This window comes from Zeus faber, assembly GCF_960531495.2.
Source record: "Zeus faber genome assembly, chromosome: 4".
NCBI classification, from domain to species: domain Eukaryota; kingdom Metazoa; phylum Chordata; class Actinopteri; order Zeiformes; family Zeidae; genus Zeus; species Zeus faber.
The window spans coordinates 8,265,279-8,287,761 of NC_137191.1; the positions used below are offsets into that span (position 1 = coordinate 8,265,279).

General features: G+C 48.2%; 2 protein-coding genes across 2 annotated transcripts in view; both read left to right on the forward strand.

The window, feature by feature from the left end:
* Positions 1-10,152, forward strand: part of rims1b (regulating synaptic membrane exocytosis 1b) — a gene marked incomplete at its 5' end in the record, with an annotated part of 58,896 nt that extends 48,744 nt beyond the window's left edge. Inside the window, 9 exons of the mRNA XM_079999211.1 lie at positions 269-372; positions 1,047-1,207; positions 1,865-2,020; positions 5,448-5,665; positions 7,814-7,958; positions 8,071-8,183; positions 8,371-8,472; positions 9,278-9,417; positions 9,582-10,152. Of these exons, the coding sequence (XP_079855337.1) occupies positions 269-372; positions 1,047-1,207; positions 1,865-2,020; positions 5,448-5,665; positions 7,814-7,958; positions 8,071-8,183; positions 8,371-8,472; positions 9,278-9,417; positions 9,582-9,800 (1,358 nt within the window). The 3' untranslated portion in view covers positions 9,801-10,152. The remainder of the gene's footprint in view (positions 1-268; positions 373-1,046; positions 1,208-1,864; positions 2,021-5,447; positions 5,666-7,813; positions 7,959-8,070; positions 8,184-8,370; positions 8,473-9,277; positions 9,418-9,581) is intronic.
* Positions 10,153-16,123: 5,971 nt separating this feature from the next.
* The window catches only part of LOC307229259 (potassium voltage-gated channel subfamily KQT member 5-like), a gene marked incomplete at both ends in the record, with an annotated part of 102,130 nt that continues 95,770 nt past the window's right edge, over positions 16,124-22,483 (forward strand). The window contains one exon of the mRNA XM_079999212.1: positions 16,124-16,470. Within this exon, the coding sequence (XP_079855338.1) occupies positions 16,124-16,470 (347 nt within the window). The remainder of the gene's footprint in view (positions 16,471-22,483) is intronic.

The following is a 22,483-nucleotide window of genomic DNA, read 5'->3' on the forward strand; positions in this document are numbered from 1 at the left end:
TCTGTGCACCCTGTAGAAACCAGCTGCTATGCTGCTGCTGCACAGCATGCGCCATCTGGTGGCAGGAGAACGTTCCTACACCCTCAGTAGACTTGCCAGCTTTTTGTTTTTTTAACACTTTTGTCACTTTTTTTTGTTGCTCCTTTCTCTGGCTGTCACACTATGTGTTTTTATTTGTGTTTGTATGTTTCTATGTTCATAAACAATCAATCAATATCTATCTATCTATCTATCTATCTATCTATCTATCTATCTATCTATCTATCAGCCCTTGCAGTAGAGGAGCGAGCCCGACAGTTGCAGATGAAAGTACATTCCTACAGGCCTTCGGCCTCCCACGGCCCAGAAACGGACCTCAAGACCAAACGGGAGGTTAGTGTCTATTTCTGTATATTCAAGGCACTATTTACGGTTCTCATTTAACTGCGGATGAACACAGAATGTCAAGGAGGGACCTGGACACACAATCGTAGTCTGAAAAAAAATACTTCCATATTCGTCGCTTTCTTAATTAAAGCAATTGGAGAGAATCCAGTGCAAATGAGGTGGATACGAACGTATTAATGCACTTGATATTTGAAATTATTTGTTTTCCAATACTCTTTAGTATTTAAAAAAGAACAGTCTGAATATTACATTTATGAATCATGAATGTTGTCGTTTGTTGCATCGTGTTGAACCACCTCCTAGGTTCGCAAGGTTATAATACAATACTTAAACACTATTGTGAAGTAGTGTTGAGTAGAAATTGTAATGGAAATAGTTTTACATAACACACTATTGAATGCATGTTATCTTCATTATTCAGATCTGTGGGATACTTGATTCTGACATAATTTTTTATCTGTAGAAGCTTTAAAACCAGGCACGCTGATTATTACAGACTGGAGTCATCGCCCTCTGTTTGAATGTATCCAGCGTCTGAAGATGGACAAACAGATCGCTCTTCCTTCCTCACCCCAGTTATCCCCTCCTTCTCTCTCTCTGTCTCTCTCTCTCTCTCTCTCTCTCTCTCTCTCTCTCTCCCACTCTCTCTCCCTCTCTAGATGTATGCGGAGCAGCGGCGGAGCAGCGACAACGTCTCGGCCCGCTCGTCGGACAGCGACATAAGCGAGGGGTCGGTGCTCTCCCACACCAGCAGTGCCTCCCACCTCAGTAACGCCAGCTACATGTCCATCCAGTCGGAGAGGCCCCGGGGGAGACTCAGGTCGGTCCCCGTCCGCGGCACGTTTTTGCCTTTTCTCCGTCGGAGGGGCTTGACCGTTTTGGTAGAGGAGGAGGAACACCGGGTGCCCCGCGGTGTAAACCGTGTGTAGAACAAGGAATAAAGTCGTGGTAGGCGCTTGTAGGACGGCGTGGCGTTGGCGTTCTAGGCACCATGGAAATCAAAAGGGGAGTTCACAAAAAGGTGTAATTTAAAAGGCCTTTACTATGAGGACTCAGTTGATTTTTTGTTAACTTTTTGCTGTTTTCATGTGTCTACAACGCCCATCAAGATCAGGTTTTTTTCCCCTCATCCATTGGACGTTGAGAAATGACCTCAATTAACTTAGGCCGCCCATAGCGCGTCTCCATGAACGCAATTGGAGAAGTCATGTGGCCAGCTGCGAGACGGCATCCCGTCTGATCGTGTGAAGCCTCGTCCTAAATACCAGCAAAACCGCCAAAGATTCCGGATATTGGCGACTGTGTCCCCTGCATGCTAATCACATGGTTCATCTTCTCTTTTCTTCCTTTCTGCATGCACTCCGCTGCCTGTCGTTGTCCTGCATGTTGCTGCATGCTCGTTGTCCCCGCACGCACACGCACACACACAAAAATGCACGCACACGCACACACACACACACACTGGGGAATCCAAAAGGTCCAAGTCGTTAGAGGAGGAGAAGCGGGACAGGAGGATCTCGTGGGGGGTGAATGGCTCGGAGGAGGAGCGGAGGAGGGCGGCGGGGAAGAGGCGCTTCTCTGAGGAGCTGAAACGCAGGAGGCACACGGTGTCCGGAGACACCAGGGAGTCCAGGTAAAACACCGGGGGGGGGGGTATTACTTCCTGGTCCCCGGGACAGGGCGAGATATTCCATAATGCAACACACCCATTGCGGGGCCTCAAGGATATCACACGCATGCATGGAGTGAATTGCCGTCCATGCCGGCCTTGGCCCCACAAAAAAAACTAAAACTTTTAAAGATCCAATTTCAGCAATTGTACATAATTCCACAAACTCTGCTTAAGATGTTTTTATGTCTTTTAGTGGAATAAAAAAAAAACAAATTATTTATTCATCCTTTCTCGTCGATGCCCTAATGCCCTAATTTGATTGGTGAGAGTGACGGGAGAGCTCCTCCCCTCTCCTGGTTTGGGGATTATGGGTCGAAGATGGTTGGCTGCAATCCAAAATCGATGTATCTAACAGGTGTCCATCAAAAGTAATAGTTAAAATGTATTTAACCAGTTTCCAATCACTTTCTGCCTTCTGAGCTGAAGAAAACGATTCTACAGTAATAACAGATCATACAATCATCTATGAATCACCTCCCCCCACGTTTCTACCTAATAATTACCACTGGCCTGTGGGTCTTAAAAAGGACCTTTAAAAGTATTAATTACACTATCGTATACCTGAAGGAACACTGACCAAATGTTAAATTAGAAAGTGTTCACATGCTTTAACATGCTTTAGAAACCATAACCAAGCGTGTGGAGAAGCCTCGAATCAGGCGATGAGACCTTGAGACTCCACCCCTCTGCTCCAACGGTGGTGAAACGCATTCCACCCTGCAAACACGAACCCGCATGGAATACACACATGCAGCGTTCTCTCCTTTCACCATTGCACGGACGCACGCCGGCGGCGGAGCGCCTGACGCGGACAAATGCTTCCATCCCAGCGCTCCTCGGCGAGCCGGCTGGTGATGTAGTGCCGCTTGTTAGCTTCCCTAATGTATGGAGGTCTGGAACCCGAGGAGGAGGAGGCGGAGGAAGAGGAGGCGAAGGAGGAGGAGGCGGAGGTCTTTATGGCCTCACCCCAAGATCAATTCAAATAGGCCGTTACGGAAAAAAAAAAGAGCTGGCCGGCGGCCCCTGGCACACTCTCCACGGTCAGAAACTGAGCCGAAAGGAACGGAGGAGAGGTTTGAAAAAGCAGGGAGACTGAGACAGTGGGGGGGGGGGGGGCAGACAAAGAGATAAGCCCTCCATAAAAGAGCGATAGACGCACAGAAAGACAGCGGGATGAATCGGGGCAACGGGAGACACTGACCGCATTAATAAAAATCACCATGTTGGTTTGGTCAGTTCATCACATGGCTTGTGCTCCATTCACGGCTCCCGCTCTGTCTGGGGGTCTGGCTTTGCAGAGATTGATAGATAAATTAGTAATCCTTCTTCTGTGGGGACACTGGTCTGGGGTTGGTTTTTAGTGAGTTTTAGCCAGAAGGGGGTGGGCGGGTGGTATTTTTATCTGCGTCATGGGAAGGCTATCGCACTACCCCGAGGTCAGTTTGGTCGGGGAATTGTTGATGGATGTCGGTTAATTCCAGGTTCATAAATTACAAGTCCCGCCATGTTTTTTTTTTCCCTCCGCCAATGCATCAAACCTCCTGATTTCTCTGGTTTGTTCTAATTAGCAGATCTGGCTGATTCCAAATACTGGGAGGGCTTTTCCTTTCTGCCCGCCGCTGATTATAGAAGTGTTCAACATGTGTTTCCTCACTCATGCCACAATATGGTTTTATGGGCTTCCCTGGATTGCTCTCAATTTCCATATCAATTACATTTAATTCGTGGGACATTCACCGAATATAAATATACAACCGTGTTGCTCTGTGTGTGTGTGTTTATACAGTAGTGGCTGGTTATATTTCCCCTCTGAACGTGCATTTTAAAAAGCTGTCAAGTCAATTTGTACGGGTTTTGTGGACTAGGGTTTGGGAATCAAGAGAACTCGGAGGCCGAGGCGTTATGTGAGCTCGCAGCTTCAGTCAAAAATAATATAAACCGACTGTAGATGGCAAATATTTTAAACACACAAATCAGAGGAACAAACGTACGCCAGCGCTCAATTTTGTATTTCTGTTTGTTTTGATATTCTTGTGTCCTGATTCTTGCCCCTGTGTCCTGTATGTGTTCAAACCTGTGCGTGAACATGTGTGTGTATTTTGTGTGTGTTTTTTTGTGTGTGTGTGTGTGTGTGTGTTGCAGTGCGCTCCTCAGCGCACGTCTCAGACCCCTCCTTGCATGCGTCCTGTGCTGTGCCCGCCCGGACCCCCCCTGTCCTCCGACGCCGGACAGTGCCCTCCGCTCCCTCCCCTCCTGCCCCTCCACCCCGCCCTGTCCCTCCCACGCTGCCCTGCAGGGGGCGGCGGAGAGACCTCGGACCCCCCTGCCCCTCTCCGGTCCCCTGGGCTACTGGTCGGTGGCCGTGGGAGACGGGGGCAGCGTGGCCGGGCTCTCCTGCAGCACCCTGACCCCCTCAGAGGGGACGGACCTGCGACGGCTCCTCAGGACCCCGGGGGCCCGCCACAGCTCGCTGCGCCACATCGGCGCATGCATCACAGCTCGCATGCGACGGAGAAATCTGAAAACATGAGAGACAAATATGTTCTAGCAATGAACTGTCGAGTGAAAGAAATGTTTTGGTATATACAGTGTGTCAAAATTTTTCCTACCCATTTATACTTTTAAGTGCTCTTAAGCTGTACGTTAGTATACTTCAAACCTAACCACGAAACAACGTACGTGGTTTTAATACAAAACAACTTTATTATATTAACTGTGAATACATAAAAAAGTATACTATATATACAAAGCATACTTTTTCATATACTAAGTATATACTTTCTTTCGCTTGGGCTCTCTTGCCATGAAAAGAAAATAATCCCAATCAATGTTGTTGGATTTGAAATTGATCTGGTACAATTTCATATTTTTCTTGTGATTATCACGAGTTTGAATCTGAATCTACTGTCACCGTCAGCGTTCCCAAATTTGTTTGCTGACGGTGTTATAGAACCAGCATGCCGTATCATTAAACCATGAATCAAAATGTCATGGACTTTAGTGGTTTGTCCACCTCTTGTCAAACAACGATGCTTTATTATGAGTATGTGCAACTGGAACAAAGGTACGGTACAACTGGAGTCACGGTGCAGAGACCTTGACGGTGAAGCCAGATTTACACTAAATCCGGAAACATACTGTATCTGACCGTCGGAACCCCAGTGGCGGTCATGGTGCATGCGTCTAGATTTTGCGTTACAAAATATGTAGGAACAAATGGGAGAGCGCAGCCGGACATGGAACATTTTCCACGAATGAGAACTTGCCTTAAACGTAGTGAAGAAAAACATACACGGATCCGGCGTAAAGCCAGCGTGACACCTCCCGGGGCCTTCAGCTGCCGCGTTAGTGTTCGCCCTCCTCCTCACCTCCCTCTTGTTGTCCACAGTCGGCAGATGCGGGCGTCGGCGGGCCGCAGCATGCTGAAGAGCTCCAGCGTCAGCGGCGAGATCTACACGCAGGAGCGCACGGACGGCAGCCAGTCGGACACGGCGCTGGGCACGGTGGGCGGCGGCAGCAAGAAGAGGCGTTCCAGTCTCAGCGCGCGGGTGGTCGCCATCGTGGGGAACCGCCGGAGCCGCAGCACCTCCCAGATCAGTGGACCCGGTGAGTCCGATGGGGTGGGGAAAAAGCTCCGAGCACGCCGGCTGTAAAAAAAGCGGGAAATCGCACGATGTGAGCTCTGAATTCCGTTCAAAGCTGCGACGTTTTAAAGGACTGCGTACACAAAGCAGGATTCAAACCTTCGAATCTGAGCGTTAAATATAATGAGAAGAGACTGTGTGAACGGTGATAGTCTTTCATGAAGGACGCGCTGCGGCGTTTAACTTGTCCCTGATCCGGTCCAAACGAGAATTTTACCCCCCAAAAAAAAGGGCCGCCCACTGTGCTTTTTGATGGACTTGATCAGTCGTGACGTCACGGGATCGGTGGTGAACGCCTCATGGGGGGTTGAGACAATCTTATTTCCTCCGACCGGCTCGCTTTAGAAAAATAACGTCTTTTGTGTTGAGGACCTGACCGCTGAAAGCGCCAGACATCGCCGGCATCCAAATCTTTTATTCCATGAGAACAGAAAAGTAAAAAGGAAAAAGTCCAAGGACCAAATACAAGGAATGAAAAGAGCCCATTTGCGTCAGCTTCCAGAACAATGCCATTTTTTGTGCCGGCTGAGAGCCGCTCAAAGCTCGGCTGCGGGTCAAAAACAAACTTAGCGGGCGAGGTAACGGTCGGCGAGGCGGCTCCTTTCTCCTCCTTTTTTTCGTGGAAACGCATGAAAAACCATTAGAGAAAATAAAGGGCTGGGGGGCGTCGGAGATGAGGTGGGGATGGAGAGAGAGAGAGAGAGAGAGAGAGAGGGGGAAAGAAGAGGAGGGAGAGATGGAGTCCAGATCGGCACAGAGGCTCTGACGTGGGGTTTGGCTCAGTGGACGACAGCGGGCAGAGGTAAGAGGAAACCCATCCTTGACTTGTTTTAAATATGCTTTGCGGCTTACTGAGGGTGTGACGGCTCGTAGTTTTTGTGACGGCGGAGCCGGGGTCAACGGTTTTCGGTGCCCCCCCCCCCCTGTTTCCACATAAAACGCTGCCGAACGAGTTGCGTGGCACGGGTGGGGGGGGTTTGTGTGGGAACGTAAGGACCTGAAGCACTCCATCCAATGAAATCAATGTTTGATTTTGTTCCCTCTGGCACAAAGCGTTCCGTACTTCAAAACCACCCCCCCCCCCCTCACTCCAGAACACTGTGATTGTGAGTTTAAAGTCTTTTAAAATGGCAGCCTGAGCTTGCATCCATCTTTCGGCTTTGTCTCCGCCAACGAGCGAACGGGCGGGGAGGCGGGGGAGCACCAGAAGGTTGCACGTCAGTGTGGTGTGATAGCCCTCATTTCTTCGTGCTTCCACGGGTTTTTTCGTACACAACAATTTCCTGTTTACGCCTGTTTACCGGAGGGAGAGTGTTGGAAGGACATGGGTGTGACCTTGGCCTCGCTTCAGACGGACTTCACAGAGCCCTCGCTGCATTGAAGGCTCTCCCACGGTGTTTCGCTTCCTCCCCTCGCAGCGCAGGAGAATCCACTGCCCCCATTGATGTTTTGAAGGCCTGCCAGTTCCTCTATCACACTCTGTAATTGTTTGTTCTGTTTGTTTGTTTTGTTTTGGGGTTTTTTTTCAACCACAAAGGGGTGAAAAAAGAAATAGCGCATCGACTGCGTAAAAAGAAAGTGCACGGAGCGGCGGTAGCCTTCGGGTCGGAGATGTTTGGCTTGGGGGCCTGATGTTCGTCGGTTTCAAATCCATGGATCCTGGAGGTTCCATACCCTGAAGATATCGATCTGAAACCTCTACATGAAGCCGCTCAGGGGCCAGTGCATGATTTTCTTGCATTTAATGGCAATCTTCTCGTGATAAATAAAGGTGTAATTCAGTCGCGAGCATTCATAAATATTTATATGCATGCATTTTGTGTTCTGCATAAAGACTCTCTTCCTGATCGGGCAATCATGCGCATGCCACAGGGGGCGCTATGCGGCCCCTGATTGGGGGTTACATTGTGATGTAGATAGCGGTGGGAGGCTCTGGAGGCCGTGGAGACTGTGGGAGCAGGAATGAAATGACCTGCCTTGCGACGTTGAGGAGCGACGGCGACAACCAGCCAATCCTCCCGACACTCTGCTCACCGTCTGTTTTCGTGCTCTGAACTACATGGCGGTGAATCGCTTGCGACGACAGCAACTGTCTCTCCTCTCCCTCCAGAGGGGAAGAGTAAGAAGGAGAAGGGAGCGCCCATCCAGAGGAGCACGGAGACGGGCATGGCTGTTGAGCTGTCCAGGAACATGAGCCGCCAGCCCAGCAGGGAGTCCAACAACGGCAGCATGAACAGCTACAACTCGGAGGGAAAGTCAGTGACGAGCGCTCTTCCTGTTATCATGGTCCTGTTTACGTGTCTCTTAGGGGCCGGCAAAAGGCCTTGGGGAAACTAACCTGGGTTACGCCGTGGTGTTGTTTTTCAGTTTGATCTTCTCTGGCGTGAATCTTGGGGCCAACAGTCAGTTCAGTGACTTCCTGGACGGTTTGGGACCGGCCCAGCTCGTGGGAAGGCAAACTCTGGCCACGCCTGCCATAGGTGAGTCCAGATGGAGTTTAACCGCCGATTGCCGTGTTATTCTTTGCTATTCCATTCCACCTTCTGTATTTGTAGACACCCGTGTCACTTCCTCCTTGGTCTCCTGTCATTGTACTGTTACACGGGCTCCCTCCCTACCTCCCGTGATGTTATTGCCACCATGTTGTGTTGTGTTGTGGTTTCCCAGGTGATATTCAGATCGGGATGATGGACAAGAAGGGTCAGCTAGAGGTGGAGGTGATCCGAGCGCGGGGCCTCGTCCAAAAGCCGGGATCCAAATCGCTGCCCGGTAAAGACGACGTCAGACTTCAGATTGGGGAATGCACTGATACAACAGAGGCTCCTTGTTGTTATAGTGGCCGCAGGCGGCTCATGGCGCGCGCACTACCAAAGAGCACGAGCATGTACTGTACAGTTTAGCTGCGCGTTGCCGTGTAGATGCCGTAGATATTCTTCTGAAAGACAGGGGTCGCTGTGCACAAACCACCAGTGGAAACTGAAAGAACTGCTGTAAACATTACGAAGACGCGCCGAGGGAAGGATCCGAATAACTAGAAAAGAGCAGGAAAATGAAAATACAACGTGTTGAATCTATTTATGTGTAATGTAGTCAAATTGTTGGTGTAAATAACGAACAAGTCCCGAGGTATTAAATTACTCCAAATCTTTGGACAGAGACGGCGCCATCTCCTTGCATGGATTCAACGCCATCTGGTCATTTTTGCACCTGACGATCCTCGTCGCAGGACCTTCCGTGGGAATGCGACCGCCTCAAATTACCCTAGGCGCACGGCGCGGGGGTTCCAAAAGATAGGGTGGCGGGCGCCCTCGCGCGAAATCCCCCTGCGCCGCCGTCGCAACCGCCGCCACGATGGCATCTACGCCGCGCGCTCTAAGCAACACAACTACGGCTGCGGCGACTATAAAAACCAGGCTCCACGTTGACGCTTGTCATATACCCTCGATGCGCTACGCACGACGTCCGGGTTTTCTCGCCCGGTTTGTTGTCTGATATTTGTACTCAATTATGTTGGTGAGCCTCTCGGAGCCTCTCGCGCTAATGGGTTTTTTTATTGTTTTGTCTCTGCCTCCAGCGCCATATGTCAAGGTCTATCTGCTGAATAATGGGGCGTACGTAGCCAAAAAGAAAACCAAAATTGCAAGGAAAACACTGGACCCACTGTACCAGCAAGCACTGCTATTTGAGGAGAGCCCGCAGGGTAAAGTCTTACAGGTGAGTCACAGTGGTTAGTTCATCGAAAAAAAGTTGGGTCCTTTTCTTTTTTTTTTCCTTCTTTACTTGTTCGGTCATTTGCTTTGGAAGGAGAGCGACGATTCGACCTGGCTTTACTGTGGTGCGCTCATGTTTTTTTTTCCCCGCCTTGTGACTCCTTCCAGGTGATCGTGTGGGGAGACTACGGGCGCATGGACCATAAAAGCTTCATGGGAGTTGCACAAATCCTTTTGGAGGAACTAGACTTATCAAGCACAGTGATTGGTTGGTACAAGCTGTTCCCGCCTTCCTCCTTGGTGGATCCCACACTCGCCTCCCTAACCCGACGAGCCTCTCAGTCGTCACTCGACAGCTCCTCCGGGCCCCCGGGGGTCCGATCTTAGTGGACCAATAGGAATAAACAGATTACCGAGTGAATCATGCATTAATGAACGCACTGTAGACGGGGGAAAAAACAAAACAAACAAACAACAACGACGACAACGGCGACAAACAGTGGCGAAAAACGTAGAACAACAATCACAATCAGAGTTACAAAGACACAGCTTTGTTGAGATCTGACAATCACTCCTGTCTCGTTTAAGTTTGTCTGTTCCAGGAAGCTCTACGTTTTGATGTTGATTTACACGCCCATTCACGGCCGAAATATCACGCGTCCTCATAGTTTCTACCGAAGCACTAGGGCTGTCGACCGATGACCCGCCGTGGTACACGACTCATCGGACGGGCGGCGAGGAGGCGAGCGGCGGCTCGTCCGGGACGGGGTTGTGGAGTGGAGCGGGGCCGGGGCTCAAACCGTGTCAACAATAAAGAAATGTCTGTAAACGTCAGAATGTATGGACTTAAGACAGGGGTAACCACCCTCCGCACCTATAGGTGGCAGTATCGAGTCCAGTCTGCAGTAGCCGCCTCCGGAACCCAAAAAGACTGCCGGCGCGTCTGCCCCCTCCCGCCCCCCCTCCCCCACTCCCCGGGCGGGGGGGTGCCTTCCTCGGGGTGGTTTGTCTGGAAGCGCAGGGCCTTCATCCGGTGCCTAGACCTCCGAGCCGCGTCCCCGGTCCTTCTCCGTCAGACGATCCCATTCTCACTATGTTTACCATGGGCGGTCTGAGGCCGAGCTGTTTAAGTGTTTTTTTTTTTTTCTTTGTCGTTTGTTTCTTCCTCTTTGTTACTTCTTGCACAAAAATGTTTTTACGACTCGTAAAAGTCCACGGTGTGTTGTCGGTCTGATGTGTGCATGAAGAGAAAAAAAAATGCAAGGGGAAAAAAAAAAAAAAAAAAAAAAAAAAAGGAAATCAAAAATAACGTTAACGTCTGCAAATGTATTGCGCCAATTGTATTGCAGGGGGACTGTCTGATTGTGGCACAGCTTAGATTTCTACACTTGATTGTGAGATTAGCGTGCAATGTTGTTTTCTTTGTTCCACACTGGCAAATGTTTAATCCAGTTGTCTTTGTATAGATGTATGATAGGCCTCCAAGGAGGTGACCAATAAAATAGATTTTAACGTCAGTTTGAATAATCGAAAGGGTATCACCTCACTGTAAAAAAAAATCTATATATACATATATATATGTATGTATATATACATATATATATATATATATGTGTGTGTGTTCACCCTGACAAAAACAAAATGGGTGACTATCTTTGATTTTCACAGTTTTTGGCGACTACATCCCCAAACCCTTGGCACATGTTTAGGATTTTATCCTATCTTCTGTTTACATTATTTTGAGATTGAATGGCAAGCACAAGAGCTTGATTTTTTATGGCAGAACGTTTAACTTTTTGAAGAAAAAGAAAAAAAAGAAAAATTTCGGGGGGAAAAAACAACAACAAACAAACAGACAAACAAACAACAACAAAAAAAAGCACTTACGCCCTTTTTTTTCTTTCACTTCATTTCTTCCCCCGTCTTTTAATTTTCCAAACACGAGAAAAGGAAAAAAAAAGAGTTGCTCACAATTTCACGCTAACGTGCAAGTAACCAACCGGACCGAGGTCGTCGGGAGATGCGCGCCGACGGTCCCCCACCTTTGGGCCCCCGTGCCGGGACCAGCATGACTCTGGAACCCGTTCCAAGCTGCATGCACTTTTCTTTTTTGTAAAAAAAAAACAAAACAAAGCCGATACAGAAAATAAACTAGATGCGTGTGTTCTTTCCACATACAGTAGGCCCACTTGTATGTTGCATGCGGTTGTACAGTTTGCTTGTACTTGTATATTAAAGAGATGGAAAAACCGAGAATCCGAAGCCATTCCCATCGCGCGAAGACATTCTAAAAAAAAATAATAACTAAAAAAATAAAATAAAAAAAGAAGAAGAAGAAGAAGAAGAAACAGTCGCAGTCTTAAGTCCATGTCTGTCATTCCGGTGCTGAATGTCTCTCTCAAAAAAAAAAACAACGACCGATTTCCCAAGATTACGTTGATGTCTTTTCTTAAAAATCCCTTACGGGGAGGCGTACTGTACTGTACAGTGGTACCGAGCGAGACCTCATAGCCCCCGAAAAAAACTTATCTCTCATCATAGTATACCTCCAGGGGGCTGGGAAGATGTATGTATGTATATATATATATATATATATATATATATATATATAGACATATATAGACATATATGGAGACATGTTTCGAACACAATGATTTTCCGGAGACAGGTCTTACCAAGGGTCACACTCTGTTTCAGTTGTCGGAGGAGGAAGCACCAGGACGCGTGAAGAGAAAGACGCTGTGAATACGAAAACAGCGTCCGTGGGGTCGGGGGACGTCTTCAGAGGTGGAATAAGACCGGGTCGAACACGACGCAGTGGGTTTGGATGCCAAGTCTAAACGTACTTTATCACGTGTGTGTGTGTGTGTGTGTGTGTGTGTGTGTGTGTGTGTGTGTGAGTGTGTGTGTGTGGCCGCCCCTCCAGCTGTTGTCTGAACACTTGCTTGTGCTTAGAACCCAACACGTTAAGGCCCGGTTAAAACATTTGTTGATTTTTTTCTTCTTATTATTATTATTATTATTTTGATCATCGTTGGCTGAGGCTGTTTCTTTTTTATTCTTTTTTTTTTTTTTTTTTTTTTTTCATTTTTCTTTGTCAGTATTGTTGGGGGGGGGGGGGCACTGATTGTTTACAAGTTCATGTGTTCCACTAAAACAGAAGGACATGAGAAAAAAAAAGTAAAGTATTCACTGCAACATTTCTCGTTTGTATAACAGATGTGGCTCAAATGATGTGTTTTATATATATGAAAAAAAAGAAGTTCATTTTTATTATTTACAAATAAAAAGAATGTGTGGAAGAAAAAAACAAAACCCTGAACTTGCCCTTACTCTGCCATCGCCTCTCTCTCTCTCTCTCTCTCTCTCTCTCTCTCTCTCTCTCTCTCTATCCGCTGTGCAAAAATAAAATTGAATCAGTATTTTTTTTTCTCCTTAATTATATCTGCAAAACCGACTATTGCCATGGACATTGTGTCAACAGGTCAGGAACATTTTTTTTTCTTCTAAACTGAACGTTGCCGTGGACTCTGCTTGTGGGAAAACTAATATTTTCCCTAGTCCCATAAAGTCACCCCATGATGCCCTCTGAGCCTCAGATCCACAGCTCAGAAAGTAGAAAACTCTGCAAGAGAAAGAACGAGATCGATCCAGATATCTGTATTTATATTTATATTTATATTTATACTCCCAGACAGACAGACAACCCCGTCCAGCCCAGTCCAGTTGTATTGTATCAGTGCTACACAATATCCATGAGATTGAACCAAATGAAAAGTAATTATATTACATAGTAAATACAGTAAAGGAACTATCGTGAATTCAGTATAGGAGCTACTCCATAGCAAATACAATATATGGACTAAAGTCAAAACATTAAAGGAACTATATTGTACAAAAATGTGAAATGATTTTTATCACAGTTAATTGTGTGAAGGAACTATAATGCATACAATGTTGGAACAAGTGCTTACTACAGTACAAAGTGAATACAGTCGCGGAACAGTTTATATCTATCTATCTACAGTATATATGGTATACAGTATGTGTGTGTGTGTGTGTGTGTGCGTGTTGTGCCACATTATTAACATTACTATATGTCAGTAACGGAACGGTAGTATTCCCAACGTGGCCTCATGTGCGACCTCACGTATGACGCAGTGCCTTGAGAGATTTATGTTCCACATCCTCTTGTTAAATAAGCAGAGGGGCCCCGAAACAACATCTGCAGGCAATCTAGACAACCCCCACACGCACAGGCACACACACACACACACACACACACAATTCCTGGTCACAGTTGACCTCTGGGCGACGAAAGGAAACCAACAATAGCAGAAAAATAGAAACACAAAACAAAAGCAAACAGAAAAGCAGCTACGCAGATGATACAGGACGCAGAACCAGGCAGGCAGATTTGTACGCTTCCTGAAGAAAAACAAGGAGTGCGCTCGGTGCAGGAAGCGGCCGCACCACAAAATGGCTGAACCTTTTTTTTTTTTTGCTCAATAATTTCAGCGTCTCTCTCAAACATCATTTATTGCCGTAGGTGTTGCATGCATCACAGGGATCGTCGTCTATTTGAAATGTAATCAAATCTGAACAGGACCATATCAACTAAGTCAGTTTAAAGGGTCTAAACTCCCATTACTACTGGAGTATTTATTTCCTCGTTGCACTTATACATTATTACTCTGGTTGGACATTGTAAATAGATACATGGAAATAAACATACATATATACATACAGACACACATACACGCATACGCATTGCGTTTTCTGCTTACATATTTTTGCTTCTATTCTTTGTTTTCTTATATTTACATATTTCTGATTTAGATGGGGGGGGGTTTCTTCTTGCTGTCTTTTTCTTATTTTACACAAACTCTTCATGGGGTTTGCTCCTTTATCATTAGACACACACACAGCACTAAAGTTGTCTTTAAATCCACCACTAGATGGCGTGGTTTTCTCGGAGCACAAATAGTAAGTGGTGTAAAGGTGTTGGCGGTTGTGGCGCTGTGCCGTCTCTCACACAAAACACACACAACTCTCCCACAATTCCTGTAGATGTATGCCCTTTGCAAGGGTTGGAATTCAAGCACCTTCCCAGGTCAGAGAGCACGCATGCATTGATAGCAGGGGAGCACACACGCACGCACGCACGCACACGTGCACACACGGAACATTTTATTACATTACATTTATTTCGTATGAATTTATATTTTAGTTATTCAGCATTATTATAAACTGTATATTGTGCGTCTCTCCATCTGCACATCCCCGCAGACGGATAAAAAGTGCATAATCAGCACTTCTTCGTAGCTCTAGATCGTCAACGTGCCAAACAATCTCGATACAATGACGTCATGTTTTTCTGGTGACGACGAGCAGAAATGACAGTTGCGTCGAGGACGGCGAGACATCGATTAAGCCTAGTGCTTCAAAATAAACTATGAGAAGGTGTGAGACGCCGCTGTTTTCCAAATCTTTATTGTGAAGTTGAGGTTTTTGTTCAAATATTGTCATGCAGTACGACGACATGCCTTACACCTTTATGTTAATATATGTTTGTCATGCAGAACAACGTCATTACTTGAAATCGTGACCATTCCGCAGGTCTTTCAGCTGAAAATAACTGAATGGATATTGTGCTTGTACTGTGTTTTAAGGACATTTTAGTTTATTTGACATTTCGTGTTACCGTTTAAAGAGGGACATCCGTTTTAAATTGCAAACTGATAACATGCGGAAATTTGCATTGCAGTTTTATTTGCAAATTTTCCCAAAAAGGATTAACTTGTTCCTGGGGTGAAATGACAATTTGCATTGCAGTTGCGCAATGCCAACGGGTCTAACCGCCGTTTCTCAGTCAGACGTCAACGCGCAGTAAACACCCAAAATCAGGGTGCTTGTTTTTTTTTTTGTTGTAAAAAAGTAAAATAAAAAAAAACACGGTGCTCACACTCCGGTGCTTAGCGCCCTCAAAATAAAGCCGAAAAAAAAAAAAAAATGAAATCGAATCAAATAAAAATATTTAAAAATAATAATTAAAAATAAATAAATAAATAAATAAATAATAATTTAAAAAAAAAATATATATATATATTTTTTTTTTTTTGTTTATGTACACATAAACAATTTTTTAACAACAAAACAAACAGACAAAAAAATAAACAAGCAAATAAATAAGTAAACAAAGTCTAAATTTCCAGAAAGTTATATTACACGCAGTGAAAGGAGGTGGTGATGCGCATCAGCCGTGGACGCGCAGCGCTGAGGAAGCAACAGGCTGCGGTGCGCTCTGGAGGCAGGCGCCAAAGCCTTCTGTGCAGCCCATAAAACACACGCTTTCTACACACACACACACACGCACGCACGCGCACACGCACACACACACGGTGTGTGTGTGTGTGTGTGTGTGTGTGTGGGTGTATTTTTACGCGTTAAATCAACCGGCACCCACCCTGGACGGTGCCGTTTGGGTGGGATCGCCGCGACGCGCAGCGCGGACAGTTACGCACGGCACCAGCTGTGGAAAACGGCTCGTGGGGAGTAGAAGGTTGGTGCAGGGGGGAACGAGAGGGCGGCCAGACTGTCTTTTGGACTCCAGCTCCGCCGCTCCGTCCGTGTTCACAGGGACATCTCCACCCGTGGACACGCATGCTGCATTGGACCACCGCGCACTTGACGCCCGCACCGGTGATGCCATGCCCCGCAACCACAGCGGAGACGAAGGAGGCGGAGGCGGCACCGGGCTCTGGATGAGGACCTCACCGGGCCACCGCGCCGAGGGCTACGGCCTGAAGGACGTGGAGTCCGGGGGGAAGATGGTGAACAACAACGCCGGGGACGGTTTGCTGTCCGGAGCCGCGGTGCCCGGCGCCGCGGACAGCGTGCGGGGGAAGCGGGGCGCGCGGCTCAGCCTGCTGGGGAAGCCGCTCGTGTACAGCGCGCAGAGCGGCCGGAGGAACGTGCGCTACCGGAGGCTGCAGAACTACCTGTACAACGTGCTGGAGAGACCCCGAGCCTGGGCCTTCATCTACCACGCGTTCGTGTAAGTCTTTGGTGTCGCCACCATGTGCATGTGAGAGCGAGCAGGAAACTCAAGTGTCGGGCTGCACACCTGTTGTTCTGGTGCAGTTTTGGCCCGAATCAAAAGTGTTTTCTCGCCCCACGCTCCCAGAGAAGGTTCTAAGCTTAATGGAGATGTGAGGTTCACGGATGCATCGTGCACCATGAAACAGATCTTGGGGGGGGGGGGGGCACCTTTCATGCCTCGCACTTTAGAAAAGGAAAAAAAAAAAATCCCTACTCTCCTGCTATGAGACGGTTAATCGAGTTATTCAGATTCAGAATTCACAGCTTTATGATGCATTTTTTTGTAATGTCACTCCCTCTAAGGTGCATTGTACCGCTTGGCATGGGTACTTGTTTTCAATGTTTTACCTCTGGTAATGAATGTATACCTCGCTGGTGCAAAAACTGTCCCACTTTGGTTTTAAATTCGGCCATTACAGTGAACTGCAGGCGAAGATTTTTGCCCTAATTGTACAATGCTGTACTTTATTTTCTAATTGTGTGTCACCAGTCACGCAGCATGTGTGTGTGTGTGTGTGTGTGTGTGTGTGTGTGTGTGTGTGGGCGCGCGCGCGCGCGTGTGTGTGTGTGTGTGGGCGACCACACCGATGTTGAAGTGCCTCCACTACAGACACATCTGATTTACATACATGGTGATGCTCCACTAACTGTCACCAGAGACAACAAAACCTCGGGCACATTCAGGTCTCGGGTTTCGTGTCTTCAAACGACAAGCGAAAGACGGGCGTCTTTGCGTGGAGCTTAGCGACGGGTTGAAAGGAGAAGCGGCGAATAGAAAGAAGTCACCGCAGAAGTCGAAAGGCAGGGGAGTTGTGTGACTTCCGCCGCCTGGCTGTCACCATGCGCTTCCACATTTCATCACCCCGCGCGCGCGCGCGCCCGCGTGGCCGCCGCTCTGGCCTTTCGGCTGCGGAGCTGAGGGGAAGGAGGCGGAGGCTCGGCAGCGGCTCAGATCACCGCGTTGCCGGGTTCGGCCTCTGCGTGCTTGTGCTCGTAGGAGGCGGGCGGGGTGGTGTTGCAATTTTGAAATGTTTCATTATAATCATTATTATTTCCCCTTTCTGCGGTCGTCTCCTTGATGGTGTTGGGTTCGGTCATGGCCCTCCCACCTCCTTCTCGTGTCCCAATACGGTGACTTCCAGCGTGTTCTCCCTGTGCCCTCCCTGTTGTCCGTATTTGGCCCCCCGACAAGGCCCCTCCATTCGGGGTCGTAGTTCGAGGCGGGAGGAGACGACGCCCGATCACGCTTTTGCGACAGAGCTCGGGCTCCACCTTTGAACCCGCCATAAATCCTCAACAATTGAGTTTAATGTCTCCTGTCGAGGGCTGTGTGGGGTCGGACAGGTTAAAAGGCAAGGGCCGGTGAACACCACAATCTTGGAGGATCTCCCACCAGACGCACACACACACACACACACACACACACACACACACACACACACACACACACACACACACACACACACTCACTCTGAACTCAGAATCGGAGTGCAAAAGCGTCGGCTTCCAAATTTCTTCAGTGACTTGTACCGCAGTCGCTAAAAAGATTCGATATGCTAATTCCATCTTACGAAACAGTTGACTCACTCATCGCCAGGAGGACGTTATCTCCTCATATAAGCACTAGTGGACTTTTTAGGCGCACGGTTGGGTGGCTGGGAACTCGCAGTGAATGATTTTCTCTCGGCCCCGTGGCAATAAAGCAGAGTTGGAAATGTGCAGAGAACTGGGCTCTCTCTCTCTCTCTTTCCCTCTCTCCCTCTCTCCCTCCAAGCCCCCCCCTCTCTCTCTCCAAGCTCTCTCTCTCTCTCTTTACCTCCCTCTCCCTCTTTGTGTGTGTGTCTCTCTCTCTCCCACCATGTCTCTCCAAGCGCTCTCTCTCTCTTTCTCCCTTGCTCTCTCTCTCTCTCTCTCTGTCCCTCTCTCTCTCTCCCTCCATGTTTCTCTCCAAGCTCTCTCTCTCTCTTTCTCCCTTGCTCTCTCGCTTTCTCTCTCTCTACCTCCCTCTCCCTCTGTGTGTGTCTCTCTCTCTCTCTCTTTCGCTCTCTCTCTTTCTCTCTCTCTCTCTCTCTCTCTCTCTCTCTCTCTCTCTCTTTCTCTCGCTCTTTCTCTCTCTCTCTCAACCAAGGCTGACCAAATGGCTTTCCTCAATTTGGTGGCAATGCATTGACGTTATTATGAGAAATAAGGGTTTTCGTGAACTTGGTTATTGTTGTTCTCACAGTGACTGAAGACTTTGCAGAGTGAACACACGTCCAAAGACACTGCCAGTGCCATGAAAGATGACACGGTTTAAACCGTTGCCCTCCTTACAGGCTTGACAATGTAGGTGTAATATGAAGGCCTCAGATCGGCAAATTATTGATTTTTGATGCTGCCAGTGAGGGTAATAATACTTATTAGACATATTTGGTGAGATGTTTCATTTCATTTTTCTGCTTTTAATGTAAAATGCACATACTCCAATATTTCATCTGTCTCATATTTCCCCAAACCCCATTGTCCATTATAATGAAATCATAACATTTGCAATATTTCCTTTTCTTTGATGAACCGATCACTGTGCGAATCTGGAGTTTTTCGTCAGGACAGACCTACTGTAGTTCATTTGACTGCCTTCTTTTCAGTTGTAAAGTACAATCTCACCCTTTTACTACGACTACTACTAGACTTGGCCAACAGTGATCGTGTGTGTTTGTGCGTGTGCGAGTGTGTGTTTACAGACATGGGATTTATTGATGGGTGTATGTGTGACAGTCCTTTGGAAGAGCAGCTTTGCTCCATGTTCTCAGGAGCCGTTGGAGGCGTTCCAATGAATCACCCTTTGCTTAAGATTCTGTTTTTCTTTTTACCAACTCGTCTGAGGCAGAATATCAGGGACGGATCAGGGCACCTGGTACATAACCACTCATCTAAGCTCTGTTGTCCATACTCATACATCCCCGCTTTCTTATAGCCTTCATCCCTCAGTGTTATTGTGTGTTCATAGCGCTATGGAGGCTGAGTGATATACCGTTTTAATATCAATATCGCATGAAAGCTGAATGTTCTCTTAAGGCTGCGTTGCAGTCAATAAATGCAATGTTCTGAACTTCATCAATTGTTATAAACAATGCTCATACCTGCTTGATCATAATAATATAATAAAATTAATATCGACAATACAAATTATTGTTTCCCAAATACCTTGTGTGTGTGTGTGTGTGTTTGAGTGTGTATGTGTGTGTGTGTGTGTGTGTGTGTATGTGTGTGTAAAAATCGCATGAAAGTGTTATCCCAAAAATATTGTACAATTCTCTATACTGAGGTATTTGTCAAAAGATATTTGATTTAGCACCAGCCCTGTATCTCCCAGCCCTAATTTATATATATAAATTCTCACTCGTGTGAGAAGAGAAACAGTGAGGCAGTCTTTGTGCTGAGTTGGGTTTCGCCCGGGGTTCCTGCTGCCCTCCTTCCTCCTCGCGCACACAGTGCCGCCATTCATTTTACCTCAGGATTAACAAGCTCTTATCCTTTCAAGTATGTCGGGAGCAGGGCGGTGCGGGGAAGCGGATACACCGCTCCTCCGCTTTCGGGTTTGCCGAGGTGGCGGCGCGGACCCGAGAGGCCCGGCAGGACCCCGGGGTCACGGAGAGGAGGGCCCCCCGAACCCCGCGCTCCCGGTCCTCCGACATCCACCGGACGGCGCTCTGCGGAGGAGCGCTTTACGGGCTTTAATCAAGGACGCTGTCCCTGTTTTATGGACCGTCTCGGGGCGGCGTCAAAAGTCAGAAACGAACGCCAGAGGATCATTTTCACCGGTAAATTAAATGAGTTATCGCGCCCCAAGCTCCATTTTCCTCTCGTGCTCCCATTTTCGGAGAAATTTCAGCTTCAGGAAAAAGCCGCTGCTCCCGCATGGAGCTCGCACAGACCGCTGCACTAGGGTAGAAACAGCTCCGCAAGCCGGAACTGAGGATTCGCGGGGTTGTGCACCAGCGCCAGCAAAAGACGCAAAAACCTGAAACGCCAGTAAAAAATAGGCGCGTGCAAACCGAAAAATGTATTCAGGAAAACATGTGCCAATCAGAAGTATTACAAAACCCAGCCCAAGCGGGCTCTATTTATGTATTTATTTGTTTCAACAAAAAGGTGGGCGACAACTCGGGATGTACCAATCCGATTTTCTATCGGCTGATGAATATCCCCGCCGGAACCGCCACGGTGACACGCGCTTGTAGCCCTGGTTGCCGCCGCACTGTATTCACAGCTCGCTCACGACGCGTCGTAAAGCAGCAGCAAACAGCATCGAATACAGCGTCACGCACCTGGTGCACGCGCCATGTGTACTTCCATACTGGACGCTGCAGACGGAGCAAGGGGAGCAACGGGGCGCTCGGGGCCTCTTCTTGACGCGGGGGCGCGGTCACTTCTCCCGGGGAACGGTGTTGCCTCACACACAAGTTTTTTAGGGGTTAAGAGACGAGGGCTGCGACTTCACTTCGCACATTTCATGCGTCGGGATGTTCCGCACAACGTCCTACAACGCCGTGACACAAAAGTCTCTTTGAAGACGGCGAAAATGGTCCAAAAAAATTGTTTTTTTTTTGTTCGGTGCATTTTTTTGTTCCTTTGTGCGCACGAGTTGTCTGGAACATTTCCACATTCAGACGGAATGAAAGTGAACCGACTTCCCAGAACGTCTGAACATGTTCAAATGTTTGTACCTCAGTGCTTCTTCTATCATTTAAATGTTGGCAGGATTCGAGGCGCCGGCCCGCTCAACATGTAAATGTTGTCTGTGAGAGCACCGCGACCTCCAAATGTTGACGTAGGCCCCGACAAAAGCCTCAACCGACGCTAGGATCCCTCCGTCAGAGCTTGTTTTTACCTGCTCTGTTTTTCCATCGTCTTTCAATCGGCCCTTTCGTGTTTCCTGAGATTCGGCGTTATTAATGCCCGATAAGTCAATAAAATGGCTTATCCCATTGTGCCGCGAGCTCGTCGGGGCGGTTGACCGGACGGATTGGCGACAGCCGGTGTCTGGTTTCGTTCCCGTGTTTGCTCGGGGAGACTCCGCCACCCAGGTCTCTCTTTTCAGAGGCGGGCCGAGTAAACAACAGGGGGCGCAAACCTTTTGCGGGGGCGGGGACGGCGCACCCCGGCGGGAGCCCTCTCCCGCGTTCGGGACGTACGCACCCGGAACCGTACCTCTTCGAGAGCGAACGGGGAGCCTCCGATGCCTCGGGCGTGGTCGCTCGTTTCCGCAGCCGAGCTTTTGCCTCGTGACGGAGCTGACGGCGGGCTTTGTCCGTCCGAGCGCCGGGTGAGTCACCTCTGGTGCTGGTACTGTATGTGCGCCGCTCGCCAGCCTCCATCTTCTAGACGGATGACCTGCTCATTACCCCCGTCCGACACCGCCCACCCCACCCCTCCCTTCCCCGTGTCCCAAGCCCCGTTATAAAACCGCCTCTGATTCAGATTTTTGTGCCGTTTTTTTGTTCCATTGCTTCAGAGTGACCTACTCTCCACTGTGAGTGGTAAACAAGTGTTGAGTGCGGCTTCTTTCCGTCTTTGCCCTCATCTCAGCTGCCTCTCTTCACACACACGCGCACACACACACGCGCACGCACACGCGCACTCACACACACACACACACACACACACACACACACCGCCCCCATCCCCACTCTCTCTCTCACTCTCTCTCTCTCTCTCTCTCTCTCTCTCTCTCTCTCTCTCCCTGCCTTTGCCAGAGGTCCTTCAAAATCTCCCCGTTTTATCTGCTCGCCATCCGTGGCCCGTGGAGACAGTGCTGTTTGTTTGCATCGCCGTCATGCGATGTGTTGGAATCGTGGATCGGATCGGAGAATCCCCAACGTGTGTTTGGAAAACATATCCACGGGGTGTTACATTATCACTGATGTTATTACTGTATGGCTATATTATATCACTGACTAAACTACCAAAACAGAGTGTGGATTGTG